Source organism: Oncorhynchus tshawytscha, linkage group LG01 (genome assembly GCF_018296145.1).
Source record: "Oncorhynchus tshawytscha isolate Ot180627B linkage group LG01, Otsh_v2.0, whole genome shotgun sequence".
In the NCBI taxonomy this organism is placed as follows: Eukaryota; Metazoa; Chordata; class Actinopteri; order Salmoniformes; family Salmonidae; genus Oncorhynchus; species Oncorhynchus tshawytscha.
The window spans coordinates 78,869,978-78,889,914 of NC_056429.1; the positions used below are offsets into that span (position 1 = coordinate 78,869,978).

General features: G+C 44.8%; 2 protein-coding genes across 2 annotated transcripts in view; both read left to right on the forward strand.

Annotated features, from left to right (window-relative positions):
- The window catches only part of LOC121846949 (ankyrin repeat and fibronectin type-III domain-containing protein 1-like), a 16,653-nt gene extending 14,206 nt beyond the window's left edge, over positions 1–2,447 (forward strand). The window contains exons 7-8 of the mRNA XM_042326110.1: positions 1,266–1,439; positions 2,370–2,447. Of these exons, the coding sequence (XP_042182044.1) occupies positions 1,266–1,353 (88 nt within the window). The 3' untranslated portion in view covers positions 1,354–1,439; positions 2,370–2,447. The remainder of the gene's footprint in view (positions 1–1,265; positions 1,440–2,369) is intronic.
- Positions 2,432–18,844, forward strand: LOC121846951. The gene is made up of 5 exons (XM_042326123.1): positions 2,432–2,534; positions 8,791–8,957; positions 17,174–17,396; positions 17,764–17,956; positions 18,724–18,844. Exons 1-5 carry the CDS (start codon positions 2,522–2,524, stop codon positions 18,839–18,841), a joined length of 714 nt encoding a protein of 237 aa, XP_042182057.1. The 5' UTR covers positions 2,432–2,521; the 3' UTR covers positions 18,842–18,844.
- Positions 18,845–19,937: the final 1,093 nt, after the last annotated feature.

Consider the following 19,937-nt stretch of genomic DNA (forward strand, 5'->3'; position numbering starts at 1 on the left):
TCATCCCTCTTTCTCTCTCTCTCCTTCTGTCTGTTTACTCTCTCTATTCTCTCTATTTCACAGACTCTCTCACTATCCCTCCCTCGTGTTAGTGTGTGAGACAGAGAGGCAGACACTAGACGGGCAGCAGTGTGTATTTGGATCTGACAGTATAATATTATGCTACAGACACTGTGCCAAAGCCTCATGTATTTTCATCTACAGATCATGGAAATACTTGGGAGCTTTAGCTGTTAGTAGATGTAGAGAAACTGGAGAGTGTTGTACCCATGGTCAGTTGAGGAGCGAAAGAGAGGGATGAGGGGAGAGGAGAGAAAGAGAGGGATGAGGGGAGAAAGAGGGATGAGGGGAGAGGAGAGAAAGAAAGAGACAGATGAGGAGAGAGGGGAGAAGAGAAAGAGGGATGAGGGGAGAGGGGATGAGAAAAGAGAGGGATGAGGGGAGAAAGAGGGATGAGGGGAGAAAGAGAGGGGATGAGGGGAGAAAGAAAGGGATGAGGGGAGAGGAGAGAAAGAGACAGATGAGGAGAGAGGGAAGAAAGAGAGGGATGAAGGGAGAGGAGAGAAAGTTCTAAGGGGATAGAAGTGAGATAGAGGTGTTGAGTTTCTCTCTACAGGTGAAACAGAGATGTGTGTAGGTGTGCGTGTGTGTTCTCTGTGCGTTGGTGTGTGTGCTTGTGTGAGTTGTGTAAATGAGTTGTTTGTTGACATTGGTCTGAGGTGGTAGAGGTGACCTCAGTGGTTAGCTTGACACAGGGAGTATTATACAGTATATACACCCACTGGGCCAGTTACACACACACTCGCACTTTGGAAGAGGACTTCACATAAGTTTCAGGTAAAGAGGAATATAGACAGGCAGACATACACTCACTGTTGCTGGCAAGGAAGTATACACACACACGTCCAGGGGCAGTGGAAGATGTGATTTACTAGGTCTTTCCACAGACTGCACCACAGAGCACAGTGGGGGTCCGAGGGAGAGCCCATGTACAGAGAAATTCCCTGGAGCAAAACAACGATCCACACACACACACACACATAAACAGACCGATGGACATAGTGATACTCTATTGGTGCATTGTAATGTTTTCGGCGGCATCAGCCTTCAGAGTCACAGCCCTTTACTCTGTTACTATTCTGCTGCTCAGTGCTATGCTCCGACACAGAGCCATCACAACAACTTGGAACCTATGATCTTATTCCTGCTTTCATTAGGTGTTTCTCTTCTTTCTCTCTTTTTTCCCTCTCTTTTCTCTCTCTCAGGGAGGAGTGGGACTGGCTGCAGAGACTGTCAACCCTAGAGGATGGAGAGGAGAGACCGGCGAGAGAGAGAGAGGAGCAGATCAAATAACAGACAGTAACACACCGCTCCTCTACTACGAGCTACAGACTTCCCTCAAGGCCCTGCTCAAACTCATCAACCTACCTCTGCACCAGGTACACACACAGGAATGCACGTATATACACACACACACACACCAATCTGTCTCTACAGTAGCTCTGTGCCAGGCACATAAAACCCATCTCTCATCAGGTCCTTCTCTGACAGGAGCCATATTGGATGGTTGATGGTCCTGACGTGAGCCTCTCTATTAAGTTTATAGTTCCTGTTTGATCTTTTATCTTCTCTCTACCTCTGAACACTCCTCTCTTTACTCCGAGTTGTTTTACAACACAAATCAGCTGGGCTCTGAAAGCCATCTATCTCCCTGAGTGTCTTCAAATCAAATGTATTTGTCACATACATGTGTTTAGCAGATGTTATTGTTGGTGTTGAGAAAAATAAACAACATAGTTGTGTTCTTCAGGAATGTCAGTATCAGAGTGCTGAGGCTAGCTATGTGGTGGTGTCTGCGTCAAAAAAATGGCACCCTATTTCCTATATAGAGCCATATGGGCCCTGTTTACAAGTAGTGCACTACATAGGGAATAGGGTGTCATTTTTCAGACGGAGGCACCGCCACATAGCTAGCCTCAGCACTCTGATACTGACATTCCTGAAGAACACAACATTATGTTGTTTATGTTCTTAGAAGAACTGGACAGACAGAATTGTCTATCACATCTCACTGTCAAAGTATTCCATTACTTTAGAGATAAAGGGAAATACAAGGCATGGGGAACATTTACCAAGACACTTAGATGGGCGAGTTGGAATGTGGGTTCAATGAGTCATGCCATGTCGTTTGTGCCTTAGTGAATGTGTGTGTCCCTGCCTGTGTCCCTGCCTGTGTGCGAGTGGGTGTGTGTGTGTGCGCGGGTGTGCGTGGGTGTGTGTGTGGGTGTGTGTTTGTGTGTGCGCGCCCGGATGTATGTGTCCATCTTTGCCCCTGTTCATATTCTTACTGTGTTCATGTCTGGTTGCAGGCCAAGCACTTCCGTATCTACACTCACGAGGTGTTGGAGTTGGGTCATAATGTTTCCTTTCTGCTGCTGCTGCGGCTGAAGATGTGTGTACAGCTCCCGGACAGAGCAACCCCTACACTCCCCACTCCGGCTTTCTCAACCTCCCTCTACAAATGTTTGAGCTGGGTACGTCTACACTGACCACGGCCTTCTGTTAAGCCCCTCATCTTGTTGGAACATCTACTTTCTCCCATCTCTCCCTCCTCTATCCCTGTGTACATCTCTCCCTCCTCTATCCCTGTGTACATCTCTCCCTCCTCTATCCCTGTGTACATCTCTCCCTCCTCTATCCCTGTGTACATCTCTCCCTCCTCTATCCCTGTGTACATCTCTCCCTCCTCTATCCCTGTGTACATCTCTCCCTCCTCTATCCCTGTGTACATCTCTCCCTCCTCTATCCCTGTGTACATCTCTCTCTTTCTCCCTCACGCTCCCTTGAATGAGTGAGAGATTATTTTTTCTCTTTCTCTGTTGGCCCTTCTCTCTCTTTCTCGCTCTCTGTTCCTCTCTCCCTTCCTCTCCTTCTCTCTATTAGCCTGTGTTCTTCTCTCTCTCACTCTGTTTCTCTCTATTAGCCTCTGTTCTTCTCTCTCTCACTCTGTTTCTCTCTATTAGCCTCTGTTCTTCGCTCTCTCGTTTTGTTTCTCTCTATTAGCCTCTGTTCTTCTCTCTCTCGCTCTGTTTCTCTCTATTAGCCTCTGTTCTTCTCTCTCTCACTCTGTTTCTCTCTGTTAGCCTCTGTTCTTCTCTCTCTCACTCTGTTTCTCTCTATTAGCCTCTGTTCTTCTCTCTCTCGCTCTGTTTCTCTCTATTAGCCTCTGTTCTTCTCTCTCTCTCACTCTGTTTCTCTCTATTAGCCTCTGTTCTTCTCTCTCTCGCTCTGTTTCTCTCTATTAGCCTCTGTTCTTCTCTCTCTCACTCTGTTTCTCTCTATTAGCCTCTGTTCTTCTCTCTCTCGCTCTGTTTCTCTCTATTAGCCTCTGTTCTTCTCTCTCTCACTCTGTTTCTCTCTATTAGCCTCTGTTCTTCTCTCTCTCACTCTGTTTCTCTCTATTAGCCTCTGTTCTTCTCTCTCTCACTCTGTTTCTCTCTATTAGCCTCTGTTCTTCTCTCTCTCACTCTGTTTCTCTCTGTTAGCCTCTGTTCTTCTCTCTCTCTCGTTTTGTTTCTCTCTGTTAGCCTCTGTTCTTCTCTCTCTCGCTCTGTTTCTCTCTCTCTCTCTCTGTTAGATCAGTAGTTGTAGATTCCTCTCTTTTCTTCTGGTCCGTAGGGCCACACATTAAATCAGTCTCTCTGAGGGCTCCAGAGCAGTGCCATGCTGATCTGACCTTTGACCCCTGTCTCAGAGTGACTAGCCCCAGAGAATAGTAGTGCTGTGAATACAAAGACACGTTCATCAGTCACTGAATGTCTTGTTATACACCTGTTATACACCTGTTATATGCTGTTAACATATATTAACATATAGTTATTTATTTGATCAAACCTTTATTTTTTCAGGCAAGTCCCATTGAGACTGTTTTTTACAAGGGTGCTCTGTTTACAAATGCAGAATAAAATGCATAACAAGGATTTAATAACACAGTTATAACAATCTCGCCAGTCCACTTCCGTGCGTATAAGAAGTTAACTAGTCTATATATTGTATTTTCTTATATATATTTGTCTCTTTAATCCACTTCTGTGTGAATATGAAGAAGTTCATTAAAAACACCTGGTCTTTCCATGACACAGACTGACCAGGTGAATCGAGGTGAAAGCTATGATCAGTTGTCACCTGTTAAATCCACTTCAATCAGTGTAGATGAAGGGGAGGAGGCAGGTTAAAGAAGGATTTTGAAGCCTTGAGACAATTGAGGCATGGATTGCGTTTGTGTGCCATTCAGAGGGTGAATGGGCAAGACAAAGGATTAAAGAACTACAACACTGATGGGTTTTTCATGCTCAACAGTTTCCTGTGTGTATCAAGAATGGTCCACCACCCAAAGGACATAAAGCCAACTTGACATAACTAACAAATGCTTGTAGTCCATGCCCCAATGAATTGAGGCTGTTCTGAGGGTAAAAGGGGTGCAACTCAATATTAGGAAGGTGTTCCTATTGTTTTGTACACTCAATGTACGTCTCGTTATACAGTATTAACACGGTATATGTCTCTATCCAGTCCATGTCTGTGCCTATAATAAGTGATTTAGTCTATATATTGTATGTGTAACGGTTTTCTAGTGGTGATGAAGGAGAGTCGGACCAAACTGCAGCGTGTCGATTGCGATCCATATTTATTAAACAAAACGTAAACACGACTAAACACTAAACACTACAAAACAATAAACGTAATGAAAACCGAAAACAGCCTATCTAGTGCAAACTAACAGAGAGTACAAGTAAGACACTAAGGACAATCACCCACGACAAACTCAAAGAATATGGCTGCCTAAATATGGTTCCCAATCAGAGACAACGATAAGCACCTGCCTCTGATTGAGAACCACTCTGACAGCCATAGACCTTGCTAGACAACCCACTAAGCTACAATCCCAATACCACCACCAAAACCCCAAGACAAACACACCACAATTACAAAAACCCCATGCCACACCCTGGCCTGACCAAATACATAAAGATAAACACAAAATACTTTGACCAGGGCGTGACAGAACCCCCCTAAGGTGCGGACTCCCGAACGCACCTCAAAACAATAGGGAGGGTCCGGGTGGGCGTCTGTCCATGGTGGCGGCTCCGGCGCGGGGCGTGGACCCCACTCCTTTAATGTCTTAGTCCCCTCTCCCTTCGTCCCTGGATAGTCCACCCTCGCCGCCGACCATGGCCTAGTAGTCCCCACCCAGAACCCCACTGGACTGAGGAGCAGATCGGGACTGAAGGACAGCTCGGGACCGAGGCAGCTCGGGACTGAGGGGAAGCTTTCGGGAGTTAGAGAAAGCTCAGGAGTGAGAGAAAGCTCAGGTTGAGCTCAGGAGTGAGAGGAAGCTCAGGAGTGAGAGGAAGCTCAGGAGTGAGAGGAAGCTCAGGAGTGAGAGGAAGCTCAGGAGTGAGAGGAAGCTCAGGAGTGAGAGGAAGCTCAGGAGTGAGAGGAAGCTCAGGAGTGAGAGGAAGCTCAGGCAGGTAGATAGATCTACCAGCTCCTGGCTGGCTGGTGGTTTCAGCAGATCCTGGCTGACTGGCAGATCCTGGCTGACTGGCAGATCCTGGCTGACTGGCAGATCTGGAAGAGTCTGGTTGACTGGCAGATCTGGAAGAGTCTGGTTGACTGGCAGATCTGGAAGAGTCTGGTTGACTGGCAGATCTGGCGGCGCTGGGCAGACTGGCGGCGCTGGGCAGACTGGCGGCGCTGGGCCGACTGGCGTGCTGGGCAGACTGGCGGCGCTGGGCAGACTGGCGGCGCTGGGCATACTGGCGGTGCTGGGCAGACTGATTAGCCTCTGGGCAGACTGACGACGCTGGGCAGACTGACGACGCTGGGCAGACTGAGCGACGCTGGGCAGACTGGCGATGCTGGGCAGACTGGCGATGCTGGGCAGACTGACGGCGCTGGGCAGACTGGCGACGCTGGGCAGACTGGCGACGCTGGGCAGACTGGCGATGCTGGGCAGACTGACGGCGCTGGGCAGACTGGCGACGCTGGGCAGACTGGGGGCACTGGCGGCGCTGGGCAGACTGGCGGCACTAGCTGCTCCATATAGGCTGACAGCTCTGGCGGCTTCTTACAGACTGACCGCTCTGGCGGCTCCGTGCTGACTGGCAGCTCCTTGCAGACTGGCAGCTCCTTACAGACTGGCAGCTCCGTGCAGACTGACAGCTCCGTGCAGACTGACAGCTCCTTGCAGACTGGCAGCTCCATGCAGACTGGCAGCTCCATGCAGACTGGCAGCTCCATGCAGACTGGCTGCTCCATGCAGACTGGCTGCTCCATGCAGACTGACAGCTCTGGCTGCTTCATGCAGACTGACATCTCTGGCTGCTCCATGTAGACTGGCTGCTTCATGCAGACTGGCAGCTCGGGCTGCTTCATGTAGACTGACAGCTCTGGCTGCTCCATGCAGACTGACAGCTCTGACTGTTCCATGCAGACTGACAGCTCTGGCTGCTTCATGCAGACTGGCAGCTCTGGCTGCTCCATGTAGACTGGCTGCTTCATGCAGACTGGCAGCTCGGGCTGCTTCATGTAGACTGACAGCTCTGGCTGCTCCTTGCAGACTGGCAGCTCCATGCAGACTGGCAGCTCTGGCTGCTCCATGCAGACTGACAGCTCTGGCTGCTTCATGCAGACTGGCAGCTCTGGCTGCTCCATGCAGACTGGCAGCTCTGGCTGCTCCATGCAGACTGACAGCTCTGGCTGCTCCATGCAGACTGGCTGCTTCATGCAGACTGGCAGCTCTGGCTGCTCCATGCAGACTGACAGCTCTGGCTGCTCCATGCAGACTGACAGCTCTGGCTGCTCCTTGCAGACTGGCAGCTCTGGCTGCTCCATGCAGACTGACAGCTCTGGCTGCTCCATGCAGACTGACATCTCTGGCTGCTCCATGCAGACTGACATCTCTGGCTGCTCCATGCAGACTGACATCTCTGGCTGCTCTATGCGGACTGACAGCTCTGGCTGCTCTATGCGGACTGACAGCTCTGGCTGCTCCATGCAGGCTGGCAGCTCTGGCTTCTCCATGCAGGCTGGCAGCTCTGGCTGCGCTGAACAGGCGGGAGACTCCGGCAGCGTAGGAGAGGAGAAGGCTCTGGCTGCGCTAAACAGGCGGGAGGCTCCGGCAGCGCTGTAGAGGAGGAAGGCTCTGGCTGCGCTGAACAGGCGGGAGGATCCGGCAGCGCTGTAGAGGAGAAAGGCTCTGGCTGCGCTAAACAGGCGAGAGACTCCAGCAGCGCAGGAGAGGAGAAAAGCGCTGGCTGCGCTGAACAGGCAAGGCACACTGAAGGCCTGGTGCATGGTGCTGGAACTGGTGGTACTGGATCGAGGACACGCACAGGAAGCCTGGAGCGGGGAGCTGCTACCGGAGGACTGGAGTGTGGAGGTAGCACAGGATGGGCTAGACCGTGAAGGCGTACTGGAGATCTTGAGAGCAGTGTTGGCACAGGATGTGCAAGGCTAGGGATGTGCACAGGAGGCCTGGTGCGTGAGGCTGGCACCAACTTCACCAGCCGACTAACACGCACCTCAGGACGAGTATGGAGCGCTAACCCAGGTGCCATCAAATCCCCAACACGTTCCGTCGGGCGAATTCCATGCAAAAAGCACCAACACAGCAACTCCCTCATTTCTCTCTCCTCCAATTTCCCCATTAACTCCTTCACAGTCTCTGGTTCTGGTCTCCTCCTTGGCTCCTCACGATAAACAGGAGAGTTGGCTCAGGTCTGACTCCTGACTCTGCCACACTCTCCCTGAGCCCCCCAAGAAATTTTGGGGCTGATTCTCAGGCTTCCATCCGCTACGCCGTGCTGCCTCCTCATATCTGCGCCTCTCAGCTTTCGCCGCCTCCAGTTCTTCCTTGGGGCGGCGATATTCTCCAGGCTGAGCCCAGGGTCCTTTACCGTCCAGTTCTTCCTCCCATGTCCATTTCTCCAGGTGGTGCAGCCTCTCCCACTGCAGCTGCTGCTGCTCCTGCTGCTGCTGCCTCTGTTGCCTCTCCTGTGGTTCCTGCCTGTTAACACGCTGCTTGGTCCGTTGGTGGTGGGTGATTCTGTAACGGTTTTCTAGTGGTGATGAAGGAGAGTCGGACCAAACTGCAGCGTGTCGATTGCGATCCATATTTATTAAACAAAACGTAAACACGACTAAACACTAAACACTACAAAACAATAAACGTAATGAAAACCGAAAACAGCCTATCTAGTGCAAACTAACAGAGAGTACAAGTAAGACACTAAGGACAATCACCCACGACAAACTGAAAGAATATGGCTGCCTAAATATGGTTCCCAATCAGAGACAACGATAAGCACCTGCCTCTGATTGAGAACCACTCCAGACAGCCATAGACCTTGCTAGACAACCCACTAAGCTACAATCCCAATACCACCACCAAAACCCCAAGACAAACACACCACAATTACAAAAACCCCATGCCACACCCTGGCCTGACTAAATACATAAAGATAAACACAAAATACTTTGACCAGGGCGTGACAGTATGTTCTGATATACTGTATATTTGTCTCACTCCAGCCCAATTCTGTGAATACAAGGAGAAGTTGGAGTCTATATTTTATATTCAAAAATATATTTCTCTCAAGCCCATTTCTGAAAATACAGGGATAAGTTTGAGGTTATATTTTATATTCAAATATATATTTATCTCTCCAGTCCACTTCTGTGCGAATAAGAAGTTCATTGGTCTATATATGTCTTGTCTCTCTCCAGTCCATTTCAGTGCCTACAAGGAGAAGTGCATCAGTCTGTACTGCCGCATGTCATCTGTCTTGGACCTGGATGCACTTATTACCCAGCAGGCACTGCGAGAGGCCATAATGGACACAGAGGTTGCCACTGCCAAACAGAGACACCAACATATACTGGACTATATACAGGTAGGGAGATATAACTGTCCCTGTAAATGTACAGCATGAAACTGGCAGCAGAGTTGCCAGCTAAATGCTGTAGTTTTGCTTTACAGCAGGGATGCTGTAGAAAATTATGTCATGGCGTTAGAAGCTTCTGACAGGCTATTTGACATCATTTGATTCAATTGGAGGTGTACCTGTGGATGTATTTCAAGGCCTACCTTCAAACTCTGTGCCTCTTTGCTTGACATCATGGGAAAATCAAAAATAATCAGCCAAGACCTCAGAAAAACAGTTGGAGACCTCCACAAGTCTGGTTCATCCTTGGGAACAATTTCTAAACGCCTGAAGGTACCACGTTCATCTGTACAAACAATAGTACGCAAGTATAAACACCATGGGACCTCGCATGGAAGGAGACGCGTTCTGTCCTAGAGATGAACATACTTTGGTGCGAAAAGTGCAAATCAATTTTAATCAAGCAGTTTTTGGGGGATTCAGTTCATTTGCATGGCAAAGAGGGACTTTGCAATTAATTGAAATTCCTCTGATCACTCTTCAAAACATTCTGAAGTATATGCAAATTGCCATCATACAAACTGAGGCAGCAGACTTTGTGAAAAGGTATATTTGTGTCATTCTCAAAACTTTTGGCCACGACTGTGCTGTTAAAACATGGTTTCATTGGAATTTACTACATAATTGACCAATTACCCCTAAAATCACCCGGAGTGCATTGGGAGTTATGACAATTTACTGTAAATACTTATTAGGGTACATTGCTGTTAGTTTTATTGTATAATACTGTAAAAACAACAACCAGTTTTAACAGTGTAAGAAAATATGAAAGAATGTTGCGCCGGTAATATGGGTCATATGGATTTTTTGGGTGGGTATGATATTTATGCCTCTAACTTTGTCACTCATCATTATTCACAATTCATTCAGGATTATCCGTAATCATGGTGGCATTCACATGAATGTATAAGTGTTTCCAAACATATTATATTCTTATTTACAATATAAGTGACTCCAAAATGACACAATACGTTATTTACCATTAATTTCTATTGAGCACAAAATAATCTGAAACACAACCAAAACAAACAGCAAATGCATCCAACAAATGTGTCGAGTCACAAGCTTGATCTAGTCATTCCGAACTATGAATATGGGACCAAATACTTAACTTTCTACTTCTTTAATACACACACAAGTGAATTTGCCCCAATACATTTGGTCCCCTAAAATGGGGGGACTATGTACAAAAAGTGCTGTAATTCCTAAACGGTTCACCCGATATGGATACCCTCAAATGAACAGTCTGCACTTTTAACCTCAAATGTAATAATTTCCTATCTGGAGTACAGAGGCAAAACAACAAAACTGTCACTGTCCCAAATCTTTTGGAGCTCACTGTATAAACCATTTGTATCTATTTCTAATACAAACGCATGAGTCCTTTTTTTCACATTCATCAAAAGAAAATTGTTTAAAAGCTTATTTTTCATATTGTTTATGTTGTCCATTTTTAAGTAAATATATTTATCACGCACCAAAAATCTAAGAAACAGCAGAAACAACTGCTCTAATAATCCTATTGGAGTCAGTTTATTGATGTAATAAAGCCTAACTGCTACGAGTACTAGCTGTTAAATAGCTTGTTTTTCTAATGTTAAAGAACTCCATAACTGCCCAGCCTTCTCTCTCATGTCAGAAAGTTGAAAGCATGAAAGTAAACCCATCTGGTGTTTTTCTCTGTGATGGACTAATCCAGTTTTTACCACCATGGTCTCTACTGGTAATGGAGACCAACCACAAAACCACAAGTGTGTTTCTGTGATCTGAGAGTGTGTGTGTGATCTGAGAGAGAGTGTGTGTGTGTTCTGAGCTCAGAGAGGCACGGAAAAATGTGGCCCCCAAACCACAGATTACACAGTACTCGGGAGAGCGAGAGAGAGCGACAGGGGAAAAAATAATACCAATCATGAATGACTGAGAGGGAGAGTGTGTGTGGGTGGGGATGTCTGAATATGTGTCTCTGTATAAAAGTGCCAATGTCTGTCTCTCAGTCTGTGTATGTGCATGAGTCTGCCTCTGTGTGTGCATGTAAATCTCATAGTTGTGCGTGTTTGTGCATTTGTGTGTGTGTATGTGAGCTCAGCAATGTGGGCTGCATTAGAGAGAGTGAAGTGTCAATGTGAGGGGGCAAAGCGTGTGAAAAGAGGCCCGTCTGTCTGAAAGCTCTTAGTGCTGGCCTGTCATACCACAGTCTGTCTAGATACTGGGAGGTCCTGTCAGGGTGCGTGTGTGTGTGTGCACGTACGTGCATTTCTATGTGTGTGCGCATTGTTACTTGCGAGTGTATAGGTGCGTGAAAGCGTTTCTGTGTTTACGTGCCTGTATGTGTGTGTGTATCTGCGGTGTGTGTGTGTGGCTGTGCAGAAATGATGACGTTAAGCCATCTCATTGTACAATTTGTTTAGACTTGCCATTACATGATCGGGAGGGGGGGGAATTCCCTTACTGTGGTATTGTTGTCGAAGACTGGTTTAGTCCAGTAAATATCCTGTTAGTATTGTGTGGAAGTGCATCTTATTCAATTCATCACTGGATTTGGCATCACACTCACATCAACTGACTAAATGAGTGAGTGGACTAAGTAAGGCCTGCGTCTTTTGAACATTGGAAGGAAGCCTCTGGTAATCTGGACTCCTGAGAGGAGAATTAGGGGACCAACCTCTAACCTCAATATGTGCAGTTCCTATTGTGTAGTTCAACACATTGATATACTATAAACCGACGTTGTCCTGCTGTGTGCGCTTGCGTCATTCATCCTCCAAAGGAACCACAAACCCAGCTGCTTCTGGCTCTCTCAGGCACCACGACAGTCTGGTGGTGGGGGAGAGACCCCAGCAGTGGGGCCCCTGCCCTGGATCAAAGGAGAGTGGAGGGGGGCATCTGTGTGAATAGGGGGAATAGATGGGATAGGGTACAATTTAGGATTCAGACTAAGTAAGCTTCATTTGATTGAAGCGAAAGGAAGCTAGAATCATTCCTCTGCAGTCAGTTTCCTCAGTTGCTTTTCTAATAGCACCCTATTCCAGATGGGCCCTGGTCAAAACTAGTGCACTATATAGGAAATATCCATAATCTTAAAGCCAATATTGCATACTATATATCTCCTCTCCCCTTCAGTAGGAATAGTAGAGGAACAAATATGCCCGTAAACCACCCAACCGTCCCGCATCACTCCCAATACGATCCCCCCTCTGGTTCTCATCTGCGTCTCACGCTGAATACCGTCCCACTCTGGCTCCAGTCCTTAGCTCCAGTGCGGGTTAATGGAATCTAAAGATGTCTGGTCAGAATGGGCAATTTCCTGTTTCAGGAGGAAGTCCTTTTGTCTGGCACGCCTTACCAGTCACCATCATTTGGACTCACTGGGACCACTGCTCTCTCTGCTGGCTGGAGCCTACCTGGAGAAGGGCGGGGGGCGTGTGTGTGTGTGTGTGTGTGTGTGTGTGTGTGTGTGTGTGTGTGTGTGTGTGTGTGTGTGTGTGTGTGTGTGTGTGTGTGTGTGTGTGTGTGTGTGTGTGAGTTTCCCAGTCACCTTCAGTAAGACTCATTTCTGAGATGACTTCTGGCTCCCTGCAGGCGTCTTGTGAGCACTTGCTGTCAGGAAATTATGCTGCATCAAGAGCACACACACACACACAGAGTAGTCTTACACTCTCTTCCTCTCACACACACACACACACAGGTCTTGGATGACACTTGGATCATCTGTCGAGTGCTCAAGAGAAATGATACTGCTGTGCTGATGAATGCTGGGAGTCTGGGGGATGCTACCTTTCTGGAAGCTATAGTGGGTTTCCTCTCCTGATTAGGGCTAGACGCAATCTGTTGAGATTGAATTTCCTCAATCTACAGAAATCATTGGCAATCAACTATTTAAGTAAGTGGAATGAAGGGAAATACCTTGAAAGGAGGACAATGGAAGTTCAGTAAAAAGCTTTTTAATGATTAAAAGCCCAAGCATTTTAGAATGAAAGCCTTCGTCAGGGTGCTTAGAAAAGTTAAATGGCAGTTGACATGCATCCAGTTGCTTCTGGCTTCTTGGCTTTCAGAGAAGTGTATGGCTGGATTAGCATGCATTATTGTCATACCCATTTACAGACCATTCATCCCTTTCACTGATCCCTCTTCACTCAGAACTGTTTACCTCTTGGATATACAGTATACTCTTATATCTAAATACACCTCTCAAATATTATATAAAACATGTAAGACCCTCTTATCTGAAATATAGCCCACCTCTCATACAGTATAAGACCCTCATATTTCATATCCTGTATTTGAGATATACAGTAATATTCTTGCCTTTGGCTGTAAAAGAGTGATGGAATTCAGTTATAGGGAGAAAGAGAGGAATATCCTCTATTATTCCCAGTTTTGTCTCCCTCTCTGCCATCTGATCCACGGCATTCTTTCCAGCCGAGTCATCCCCTGGTGTCACTCTCTTTTATATATATATATATATATATATGTGTGTGTGTGTGTCATCTCGTAGTGTCGGTCTCTTTTATATATATATGTGTGTGTGTGTGTCATCCCCTGGTGTCAGTCTCTTTTATATATATATATATATATATATATATGTGTGTGTGTGTGTGTGTGTGTGTGTGTGTGTGTGTGTGTGTGTGTGTGTGTGTGTGTGTGTGTGTGTGTGTCATCTCGTGGTGTCAGTCTCTTTTATATATATACAGTGGGGCAAAAAAGTATTTAGTCAGCCACCAATTGTGCAAGTTCTCCCACTTAAAAAGATGAGAGAGGCCTGTAATTTTTATCATAGGTACACTTCAACTATGACAGACAAAATGAGAAAAAAAAATCCAGAAAATCACATTGTAGGATTTTTTTATGAATTTATTTGCATATTATGGTGGAAAATAAGTATTTGGTCAATAACAAAAGTTTATCTCAATACTTTGTTATATACCCTTTGTTGGCAATGACAGAGGTCAAACGTTTTTTGTAAGTCTTCACAAGGTTTTCACACACTGTTGCTGGTATTTTGGCCCATTCCCCCATGCAGATCTCCTCTAGAGCAGTGATGTTTTGGGGCTGTTGCTGGGCAACACTGTGTGTGTGTGTGTGTGTGTGTGTGTGTGTGTGTGTGTGTGTGTGTGTGTGTGTGTGTGTGTGTGTGTGTGTGTGTGTGTGTGTGTGTGTGTGTGTGTGTGTGTGTGTGTGTGTGTGTGTCATCCCCTGGTGTCAGTCTCTTTTATATATATGTGTGTGTGTGTGTGTCATCTCGTGGTGTCACTAAGTGCTCTCATACTGTCTCTCAGACAGACGCCTAATTGCTGCTTAACATTTGTCATGCTTCATTCTCTACACACACGGAAACACAGAACAATGCTCTCTCACTCTCTATCTCTCTCTCTCTCTCTCTCTCTCTCTCTCTCTCTCTCTCTCACACACACACCCTGACTCCCAGGGGAGGTTTGGAGTGATGGAAAGAATGAGAGGGGGAATAGGAGGAGTGAAAGCAGGAATGACGTTTGGTTACGGTGGCCTAGGGCCCCTGATAAGATTGGAACCACATTGGAGACTGCATGCATGGGGAGACTGGCAGGAGAAGGGCTTTGGTGTGCAGCCAGTCATTGTTATGGTCACAATGTGCTTTCTATTCTATACATTCATCCCAAATGGCACCCTATTCCCTATATAGTGCACTACTTTTGACCAGAGCCCATAGCACTGTGTAGGGAATAGGGTGCCATTTGGGACAGTCTATACATTCACTACTGCTTCTTCACCAGACTGCTGTGATATGATCAGGTGCCAATTAAATGCAGGATTCTGTGTAGAGGAATCATATGCATTATGCATAGTTCTATTCGCTACAAACCCTTTGACTGTGTGGGAATATACAACAGTACACACACTTGCACAAACACACATTCACCTATACACAGACACACACACCTGCGTGGTAATAATGTATTTAGTGAAGCTGTAGGCTTAATGTGTGAATGGTTTTGTCCCTCTCGGAGTGAAATATAAATAGAAACCTGCAGCTAACCTTAAGCTGCTGTACTACGTAGCTCTCAGCGTTAGTATCTAGGGGTCTACTAGTGTCACTCTCTCCTGGCTATCTTGACCTGGACCTGACTTTTGTTCTCCATTTCAGCAACTGGATGAGATGTTTTTTAACTGTTATAATCAACTATAACTATCTATAACTATGACTTAAAACTGTTAGAATCAATTACAACTAATTATAACTATGATGCTTTATAACTGTTATATTCAGCTATAACTTCGATGCTTTATAACTGTTATAATGAACAATAACTATGATGTTTTATAACTGTTATAATCAACTAACTATGATGCTTTATAACTTTTATAATCAACTAACTATAACTATGATTTATAACTGTTATAATCAATTACAACTAATTATAACTATGATGCTTTATAACTGTTATAATCAACTAACTATAACTATGATGCTTTATAACTGTTATAATGAACTTTAACTATGATGTTTTATAACTGTTATAATGAACTGTAACTAAGATGCTTTATAACTTTTATAATCAACTAACTATAACTATGATTTATAACTGTTTTAATCTACTATAACTAACTGTAACTATGATGCTTTATAACTATTATAATCAACTATAATGAACTAACTTTGATGCTTTATAACTATTATAATCAACTATAATGAACTACAACTACAAATCTATGATGCTTTATATAATCAACTATAACTATGATTTATAGCTGTTATAATGAACTATAACTAACTATAACTATGATGCTTTATAATTGTTATAATGAACTATAACTAACTATAACGATGATGCTTTATAACTATTATAATGAACTAACTATAACTATGATGCTTTATAACTGTTATAATGAACTAACTATAACTATGATGCTTTATAACTGTTATAATGAACTAACTATAACTATGATGCTTTATAACTGTTATAATGAACTATAACTAACTATATCTATGATGCTTTATAACTATTATAATAATCTATTTCTAACAATAACTGTGATGCTTTATAACTGTTATAATGAACTAACTATAACTATGATGCTTTATAACTGTTATAATGAACTATAACTAACTATATCTATGATGCTTTATAACTATTATAATAATCTATTTCTAACAATAACTGTGATGCTTTATAACTGTTATAATGAACTAACTATAACTATGATGCTTTATAACTGTTATAATGAACTATAACTAACTATATCTATGATGCTTTATAACTATTATAATAATCTATTTCTAACTATAACTGTGATGCTTTATAACTGTTATAATGAACTAGCTATAAATATGATGCTTTATAACTATTATAATCAACTATAATGAACTACAACCATAATGCTTTATATAATCAACTATAACTATGATTTATAACTGTTAAAATGAACTGTAACTAACTATAACTATGATGCTTTATAACTGTTATAATGAACTAACTATAAATATGATGCTTTATAACTGTTATAATCAACTGTAACTATGATGCTTTAGAACTATTATAATCAACTATATGAACTATAACTATGATGCTTTGTAACTGTTATAATCAACTGTAACTATGATGTTTTATAACTGTTATAATCAATTACAACTAACTATAACTATGATACTTTATAACTGTTATAATAAACTATGACTATGATACTTTATAACTGTTAGAATCAACTAACTATAACTATGATGCTTTATAACTATTAAAATCAACTATAACTAAATATGATGCTTTATAACTGTTATAATCAACTAACTATAACTATGATGTATAACTATTAAAATCAACTATAACTATAACTGATGCTTTATAACTATTATAATCAACTACAACTATGATGCTTTATATAATCAACTATAACTATGATGCTTTATAACTGTTATAATCAACTAACTATAACTATGATGCTTTATAACTATTAAAATCAACTATAACTAAATATGATGCTTTATAACTGTTATAATCAACTAACTATAACTATGATTTATAACTCTTAAAATCAACTATAACTATAACTGATGCTTTATAACTATTATAATCAACTACAACTATGATGCTTTATATTATCAACTACAACTATGATGCTTTATATAGTCAACTATAACTATGATGCTTTATAACTGTGTTATAATGAGTGCATTTTGTTCTCTATTGCAGCAGCTGGATGAGATGTGGCGGGAGCTGCGTTGGATCACTGATGCCCTGCAGTGTGCCCGCTACAAGCAGCCCCGTGGCGGTGTTCCCATCACCAGCCTGGTCAATGCCAGCGAGCCTGAGTCAGACCAGGGGGCACAGAAGAGTGACTCAGCATCCTCTACCATGGACTACCTACCCACACCATCACCATCACCTGAGCTACGGCGCAGGAAGGATGTTAGTGGTGAGGAGAATGCACACAGAGAAAGACACACACACTGTCTTAGCTGTCCATCGAAGACGATGATGACGATTCTCCTCTTGAGGATCGGGTTGTATGGGTGTGTTAGCCCTTCTTGCGCTGATGCCACTTCACACCTATACATGCAGTGCATACAAATACACAGACATAAACATACATATTGACATACATTTGTCCACCTCCTCACTCTCAATACACTGGAAGTAAGTCAGGAATGGTATTTATCATAAGCTAAACACATACCCCCACTCTATAATCATAGTTTGTACTGTGTCTGTGTGCAACGCTATTTTGTACATGGACTGTGTGTGTGTTTCTTACCCATCTGTCTCTCTGTCTCCTCCCTCAGACTCCCAGCTGGGGTCAGATGATGACGGTTGTTCAGAGGTGTTCCTGCCGACAGACAGTGACTACGACTCCAGCGAAGCCTTGTCCCCACGCGAGCTGGACCTGCTCTACTCCCCCCCACAGGACCTATCCCAGCAGGCCGTGCACGCCCTGGGAGGTAGCGCTCCCGACGTACTACAGATACACGAGCTCAGGTACGAGAACGACCTCTAACCAATGTTCCCTGTAAAATGTTTTTGGCACTTAGCAAATTTCATCTCTGCTGAGTGTAAATATGAATGTTGTGAAAGTTATGTGCAACTTCCGGCATGCATTTACTGTGAACACTGAGGCTATACCTGCTTTATGTTACAGTTTTAACAGTGGTCAAGTAGACTACTGTGGCTATTTGATCATAATGTAGGCCCAATAGAGTGGCCTACCATCAAAAACAATGGCAAAAAATGCAGTTACATTGAAAGTGGCTAATATTGCATTGATTCAAGCACAATTCCCACAGTAGATCGAAACATTGATAGTGTTAACTAAAGGCAAAACTCTAGAAAGATGAGTGAAGCTTCTCTGTGCGGGCTAATATTTATTCTGGGAACATTGCCTCTAACCCTAACCTTGACATACTGCAAATACACAAGCTCAGGTACGAAAACGACCTCTAACCCTGACCCTAACCTTGACCCTGACGTACTGCAGATACAAGCTCAGGTACGAGAATAACCTCTATCCCTGACCCTAACGTACTGCAGATACACAAGCTCAGATAGATATAGAGTTGCCACTCTTGTCCTGTCCAGTCCACTTGTGTCCATGAAAACCTCTTCCTTTCACTCTCCCCCAGCCCCAGATTTGTCCTTTTCCCTCTCTCTCCTTTCCTCTACTATCTCATTTTCTCCTCTTCCCCTCTCCCCATCTCTTTTTGACAGCCATGAATAGAACCTAACATATCTTATTTTTTGTTTTCCAGATACAGCATCTGCCAGCCCAAAGACCTCGCTCTCTCCCCTCTCTCCCCCGCCTTCCCCCTCCCCAAGGCCCAATCCTCTCCCCCGCCCCACCCCCTCACCTGCCCCCATCTTCCCTGAGACCACTCTATCCTGCTCCAAAACCCTGGAGGGTCTCTCCCTCTCCAAAACGACCCAGGACAAGCACTCCTTCACCCCGTTGCGGCACCTTGCCAACCCCCCAGCCAAGCGGAAGCTGCTGTCCCGGAGCCACGGGGCTACTGGGGCCCAGGCAGGTTACTTCAGTGGTCCCCAGCGGTGGCTCAGGGGCCACAGCGACAGCCACACAGGGTCCCTGTCCGAGGGGGTCTATACCAGGCAGAGGGACCCAGACCTGACCACCCTGCCCCTGAATCTCCCATCACCTCAGGGGGAGATATATGCTAGTCATGCTTCCTGTGTCCTGGAGGGCCGGAGGGGGGGACAGAGGGAGCCCAAGCCCCATATCAGGACTATCTTTGTGGAACCGTGTAAGGAAACGTCACCTGAGAACAGGGGCTGTGGAGAGGAGGAGAGAGGGATGGAGGGAAAGGGAGGGATGGAGAGAGGGGCAGGGGTGGCAATGATTTTGGCAGAGGAGGGGTCAGGAGAGGAGGGGTATGAAGGAGCGAGAGCCCAGGATCTGGACTCAGACGACCAAACAAACGCACAGGTGTCAGAGATCCTCAGCAGCAAGCTCTAGGATTAGACAATGGTTCGGCAAGGCGCTCCAGGATTGGACAATGCTCAGTAATATGCTCTAGGATTGGCCATGTTCAGCATTTGACAGTGGTTCAATAACAACCTCCAGGATTGGACAATAGCTCAGCAACATGATCTAGGAGTGGACGGGACTGAGTAACACGCTTTTGAACGATTGGACATAGGCTAATTGATGACAACTGGATGGAGCAATGTTGTTTTGGTGCGTTGCATACAGTCCCTCATCCCTGTGTCCAAACTGATAATGATGCTCCTTTTCCTGTCTGTTTGTCTCTGTGTGTGCTGTTGTGTGGGTCTATATCTTTCTTTTATCCCTTTCTCTTTCTATCTATCCTTCAAATTACTGTGGACAGGCATGCTGAACTGACACTGAGCTAGTGCATGTTTCTCTCTGAGCTCATGCACGTGTGTAGCTCACAGACTAGACAACCCTTGCTCTCTCTGTAGAATGTTCTAGAGACTCAGGTTGCTGGCC